The 7113-nt window shown below is 40.0% G+C and overlaps 1 protein-coding gene across 1 annotated transcript; it reads right to left on the minus strand.

The window, feature by feature from the left end:
- Window positions 1–29: 29 nt before the first annotated feature.
- Window positions 30–4977, minus strand: LOC125194124 (pre-mRNA-splicing factor SYF1-like). The gene is made up of 5 exons (XM_048092174.1): window positions 3304–4977; window positions 2191–2375; window positions 1926–2096; window positions 665–1117; window positions 30–578 (listed from the first exon to the last, which is right to left on the minus strand). The coding sequence occupies exons 1-5, from the start codon at window positions 4781–4783 to the stop codon at window positions 138–140; spliced, it is 2730 nt and encodes a 909-aa protein (XP_047948131.1). The 5' UTR covers window positions 4784–4977; the 3' UTR covers window positions 30–137.
- Between the last annotated feature and the right edge of the window lie 2136 nt (window positions 4978–7113).

Here is a 7113-nt window from a genome sequence, read left to right on the forward strand (position 1 = left end):
ATGGAAGTCAGGGTTATGAGATCCCAAAAGGAAAGAAGCATACTTGAATTTCACATAGACAATATTTGAAGTAAGATACATCAACAAAATTCAACAAAATTCCATTTCATGTATACAATAACTTCAAATAGATGAATCTAGGCGCCTCGTCTCATTCGTTTGATTCTCTCCAAGGCACCTAGATGGCCATCGTTCTCTTTGTTTTCCGTATCAGTTGCTTCTTTACCCTTCTCGTCTGCTTCGTCTCTCTTCCGCACCAATCCTCCAAACACTGCATCTGGAATTTCTTTCTGTGCGATCTCAACCTTCTCCTCATCTTCGGGATCACTATCTTCTGGAAGCTCGATATCCTCTGTATTTGCTGTAGTCTCTCCATTTTGCTGCAAACCAGCACTCACGAATCCTAATCGTCTACCACCATCTTTAGCACTGGTTTCATTGGTAGTGGGCAGTAATTGCCTCTCAAGTGCAGCCATTTCGTCCTCAGCAACGCCTGCCTTCTTGAGAACATCCTTAGCTTCGTCAAGGGTCTGCATCTGGTCCTTTTGCATCAGATACTCCGGTAGGATAAAGTGCGTCTGCAAATAGACAATGGTTAAGGGAAAACATTTCCAGAAGAAGAAAAAAACAGAGCAGCATGCAACCTGTAACATTGGTATTTTACCTGGCTATAGCTAGCATCAACACTTCTCATGATTCTGCGCATCTCCCGATATGTATCCTCGTTTCCATGCTGTACTTCAAATTCATGCCACTTTTTCCAGAAGTCAGGATCAGATTTTGGATTAGCAAACTGTGATGCATGCTTGTATAATGCACGAGCACGATCGATTTCACCAAGATTCTTCTCGAGTTCAGCATATCTCAAACACATGACCTTTACATCCTTGTCTGGCAGTCGTGATTCAATAGCTTGCTCATAAATCTCCCTAGTTTTTGGTAATCCGAATATGTCAGCTGCCCTGGTAATATATATCTCATACATGCCCAACTTCTCATTAGGTGGGACAGCTTTTGTAGCCTGATCATACACCCGCATTGCTCTTTTGGCCAGACCATAGTCTTCCTCCAATTTGGCGTATTGAAGATACAGGGGTTTCACTGATTCTGCAGGAGCCTAATCAAGGGAAAATTTATTTAATCAATCAGCATCAGTGAAGGTATAAAAAAAAAACTATGCACAAGCTTGTGCATTCACACACAAGGATGCTGATCGAGGATTAACACAGGCTATTTGAACAAAAGCATGCAAAGCTTTACATAACCCAAGGCCGGCCATAATACACAAATCAGTAACAGGGCATAACAAAAACAACACTATGATGACCAACATCTATAGAATGAAGTAAGAGGAGTTTCCCAGTGACTCAAGACGAAAACACTACAAAAACTTCTATGCTTCAACACAGAGAATGTCCGCAAAATCCCTCAGTTACAATTAGTTTCAATTAAAGAAAGAAACAGATTATTTTCTAAACCATTATGCTAAGATGTTTAGCAAGAAGCTTATTTAAGAGTTATAAAATGTTTATGCTAAGCTCTAAAGAACTATAAGATGTTTTTAGAGCTTAATATTTTAAGCAATCACAGTGTTATACATTACAATGACTAAGTTTTCTAACATAAGATTTTTCTTTTTTTCCCTTTACTTTTTGGCCCAAAAAGTGGGGATAACCTCAAATTTGTGAAAGAGCTCATAAGCTTCAGCCACTGCATTCTCAAAGCAGATATGAACTGGTCAATGAAGACTGACGAAACTTGTCAGCAAAGCAAGTTATAAGGCCACCAACAAATCGTGTAGCAAATCATGGCACTGCCTGAAAACTGTTTTGCAGTTTATAGCACAGATAATCAAAAGAATTGCAAAACAGCAGGATAAATCGTCTACATGTCTCCAATCTATAGCACATGAGGAATCAACATACCTCTTCAACTGCCTTCTCAAATATCTCCCTAGCTCGTTCCAGCTTTGATTTTCCATATCTCTTAACGAATTTGGAAAGATATGTGACCCATATATCTTTCACATGCGGGTACTTAAATATTTTTACACCTCTCTCATAAACTTTAAATGAGTCTTCAAAGTACTTGTGTTCCTGGAAAATGACACGAGAGTTATTTCTCAATCTAGCGAATTGGAGAAAGGAGTGAGAGAACTACTACTACCAGAGGATTAGGATTAGCACTTACTTCTAGAAGCATTGCATAATTTATGATAATCTGGGGAGTAGCAATTCTTAGATCCAATATTTTCTCATAAACTACACGAGTTGACTCCAAGGTACCCAAGCTTTCCTCCAAATCCACATAAAATGTCCAAAGTTTAAGGGATTTATGAACCTTCATTTGCACTGGTTCATTTCCATCAGCAGCAACTATAAAAGGGTAAGCAGAATAAGCATTCAAATTCAATTCCAATTATATCAATTGATTATAGAGAAAGTGTAAGAATTACAGCTTAGATTTGCCTAAAAAAGCACGGCCTGGTGCAAAGAAAAATAATTAAAATTGATGGAGTATTTTTTAACTCTTACATTCATAATCCATAAAATCATTTTGAATAAATTATGAATATGTGAAAGTCAAGATAAGCAAATGGAGAAAGATAAAACAAACTAGCAGACTTTAATTGAACTTGCAGTGCTTCTGTTAATAAACTAGCTAATTTGCTAGCAAAGTAACTTGAGAAATTTATCCACCTTTTACTAAAATTGGTCTTCAGTACACTTGCAGGAAGGAAGTTATGTATTTCAACTTTCAAGCTTTTGCGGGCAGGGTAGAATATTATAAATTCTGATTCGTGCAACACTCACTAGAAAACAAGATATAAAGACTAGCCAGGAACACATGCTCATAATTGTGAAGAGTAATCTAGAGAAACAAAATGGTCACAAAAGGTTCTTGGTAGGGGAGTCATTAAAATAAACATGCTACTCTTGCTCTATGAATTTCTTCGAATCTAGAAGTGATAGATTTAACCAACTGGCAATGACGATAGCAAAAGATGCACTTGAAATTACAAGTGTCCCTCCAGCTTACATTTATACCAAATAATATAGCTACATCATTATCATGGACCATGATCAATTTTGTCTATAAAACTGTGACTTCCATGTCACTTGACCCACTTCAGCACTAGACTCACCAAAACAGCACAGCACAGAAGTTTACTCGGAAGTCATAAAGATTTTCTAAAACATAGTACTGTATAACTTAATTTCAACTTCATGAGTATAAAAGATCCTCACACATGAATAAAGGAAGAAGGTATCTGTGTGTGTTGGGAGGAACTAAAAATCGTACCTCTCCTCTTGACCTCGACAGATGGTTCAGCAGTAGCACGCCTCATCAGTTCCAGTGCACCCTTTAAATTTTTGTGTCTGAGCTCCATCTCAGCCCATTCACACCAAATGCTTGCTAGATGATCGACAGCCTTGTAATTAACCTGCACAGCCTTATCAAAAATCACCCGGGCATTTGAAACATCTCCATGAGTCTCATACAACTTAGCAAATGCAACCCACAGAGTATGGGGTTTCCCAACAGCCTTCATGGGATCCACGGTCCTCACAGCTTCTGTGTAAGTCAAAATTTGTTTTGTGGGATTCCCTTCAAAAAGCTTAACTCTCCGATGCCACTGCTCCACATTGTGAGGATTCTGCCTCAAAAGCACACTGTTAGCTAACTCCGGCCTCCTGTCCATCAGATGCTCATATCTCGCCAACCGCAAATCCACATCCTTGTCATCCTTCAACCAAAAACAGCTGATCTTCTTCCTCAACTTCTCAATATCCAACCTATCATCCTCCTCATCATCCTCCTCTATGGCATCCTCATTCCCATCTTCTTCATCACTGTCATCCATATTGTCCATCTTAATTGACAACACACTGTCCTCAAATTGTGAATATGCATCAAAAATAACACTGAAATCCCTCACTGTGACTACAGTCGTCATACCTTCCTCAAAGATATCTCTGGCCTTCTCAAGAAGCTGTCTCCTAATATAATAATCAGCCAATGAAGTCCACAGTCTCCCCACTTCATCCGTAAACTTCCTAATCCCCCCTCTAATTATCGCATCCACATTCAATCCCGATATCTCAGTGGCATGCTGAGTCAACAAATCACACAATTCCAACCATAGCCTATGTTTTGTCTTCCCCTTTATAGAGTAAAACTGGTCGTCATTTAAAACCCCAGCCAACCTCTCCGCAGCCTCCTGCCACAACTGCGAATTGACCAAGAACTCAATAAAATCCTCAATATGACTTGGATCATACTTCAGGTACCTCTTGTACACCCTCAGCGACGTATCTATCGGCACGCCCCTCTGCGACACGAACACCAGATAACACTCCCAGATTCGGTCGTGCTGAGTAACCGGCAGCGCGCACAATGCACGGTCGAACGTGCGCCGCGTCCGAGTAATCAGCTTCTGATGCGTCAGAGACTGCAAAAACATAGTCCAAATGCGGGGCATCTTGTGCATCGTGGCGAGGGCTCGCTCGAAAGTGTTGTTCAGCGTCTGATACTGCGAGTGAGTAATCGGTAGATTCCTCACGATCTCGAGGCGCTCGCGGAGATAGGCGTGCCACAGCTTGTAGCTTCCGGGCAAGGCCTTGAGAGCTCGCTCGTAGATAATGGCGCGCTTCTTGAACGGCGCGTCGCTCTTCGCGATTAGGTATCGCCACCACAATTTGAGATTGTTAGGGTTTCGAAGTACCTCTTCTTCGTAGAGGTAGTCCTCTTCGGTGGGATAGAGATCCTGAGCAATCGACATGCTTGAGCAAGTTTGGGGCTGGAATAGCGAGAGTGGAGGAGCGTAGGAATTGGCCGCCGCCGCGAAATTGAGCAGGGAGCTTCTAAACTCGGCGAGGCGGAGAAGAGGGAGGATGCGCCGGTAGACTGGTGTTTCTAGGGTTTGGGCGATTGGGATTTTGCCCCTTTTGAAAGGTGTATTTTAATTGTAGGAGTGAGATTTAATAATAACTCACGCTTTAACAAGGGCTCTGCAGAGGAGAGAAATCACAGCACCGTGCTGTGCCTTGAAACGGCGCCGCTTTTGCCCTTTATAAGATTAGAAAAATGGCCGGCTAAACTTTAATGAGTAACTGAAATGGGCTTGTGTGTTAAATGACGTGTTAAATAAAATGACCACACTTGGGCTTGGGTCACCAAATTAATCAAATGGGTATGTGGTGGGTTTATTTTGATCGTTTTTGAACTTGTCAAATCTCTTTCTCTAAAAAAAGTAAAAATGATAGTAGTAGTTTTAAAAAATAAAGTACGTAAATTTAGTCAATAGTATATCGATCATTATAGATTATAATCATCTCTAATTTGATGTCACATTCTCAATTTCCCCTCGCATTTTTTACCACTCCCAATTCAAAAAACCGTTATTGCTAACGTGCGTACCTAATTTTATCATCATTGTTTGAATCAGACTAAAAAACACAATTAAAACATTTCCAAATTGCTTAATTGAAAAAATAGTGTAGTTAAATATATTATCTTCCACAATTAGTGCAGTGTTGAGAATGTCGGAAGCAAGGAAGCAAAAGCAATGGCGGCAAAGCTATTAGTACTAAATTCCAGGCTTGAGCCCACCGTTGGGAGCAGCGATAAGCTTACGACTCCAGATTGTGGCCACTGCAAATGCAGAGGCGAAGTGGGTGCAGCTTTCAAGTGTGATCGCTGCGGATTGGAAGGCCGGCCTCACATACGCCGCTGCCATTCAACTCAACTGATCCTACTGCAACCTCTCTATATAATACAGAATATATATATATATAGGGTAGTGATAAAATGCAAACCCATATATTGTACAAACTCCAAACTTTTTCAACACAATATCAACATAATGTCAACACAGTATAAAATTTCAAGATTCTGATATCAACACAATATCAATACAATTTCAATACAATTTCAACACAACATCAACCGTTGACATTGTGTTGACATTTTTTGTTGCTATTATTTCATGATCTGTTGATATTTTCTAACGGTCCAGATCATAGTTTGGAGTTTGTACAATATTTAGAGTTTGCATTTGATCACGTCCCTATATATATATATTGATATTGTAACTACTACTTGGTGTTTACCTCTACTCTGCAATCTGTATGTGTGAATATATATTTATATGTGCGTCGTATTTGAATAAGAAGACTATTTCTCTGTGCAAATTAAATAGAAAACACTCAAAAAGATATGCAGCCTTTAATACCACTTGCTGAGTTAGCTTTGTGCAATTTTTTATGTTTACAGAAGCTCAAAATTCAAGTTGATTAAATGGCAGTAGCATACAAGCAAATGCAACATCATAAAATAATATATAAAATAAAATAGTGTTACTAAGACCGTGTTACTAAGACCGTATTTGATAATTTTGTTTAATGTTGCAGGGATCAGATTAGTCTAAATTCACTAATTATCGAGACCTCTTTGTTCTTGTACAAGAAAGCTCACCAAACTCTCACCCACGCGGCTGATTTTACACAAGTAATACAAACTGAGATTACAAAGAATCTAGTTCTAACTATTACAAGGTCTTGAAGCTATCAACTTAGCCTCACTCGTAATCGCTTCAACCTGCACACTCAATACACAAGTTAGTAACACTAGGAAAGATCCTCTCGGATCTAAACACAAGAAACCAACCGATAACAGAGAACAAGAACAAAAGATCAAAGTATCTTGGCTCAGAACCCGCCACAACAACACGGATCTATTCTTCCAGAACAAGACCCAAGGGAGCATCAATGGATTGGATAGAGTTAACCCTCAGACCACCAATACCTCCACCAGAGAAACCCCTCGCACCAGATCAAGTTCCTCCGAACAAATCTCCACACACGGCCTTCGAGTTTTCACAAACCCTAGTTCCACCCCAGTAACAAGCAATCGAAGAAATTGCCTCACACCAGCACTCACAACAGATCTACCACTCAAAGAACCATCGAAGATCACCAAGAGATGGCCGGAAGTTCATCCGAGAAGAAGAAGAGAGAAAAGAGAGACGCTCTGAGTCACAGTAGTAGAGAGAGATGAGAGAACAGTGAGTGAAACGGCGCATAGCCATCTCTCACTTAACACCAACAACCC

Source organism: Salvia hispanica, chromosome 6 (assembly GCF_023119035.1).
Source record: "Salvia hispanica cultivar TCC Black 2014 chromosome 6, UniMelb_Shisp_WGS_1.0, whole genome shotgun sequence".
NCBI lineage: Eukaryota > Viridiplantae > Streptophyta > Magnoliopsida > Lamiales > Lamiaceae > Salvia > Salvia hispanica.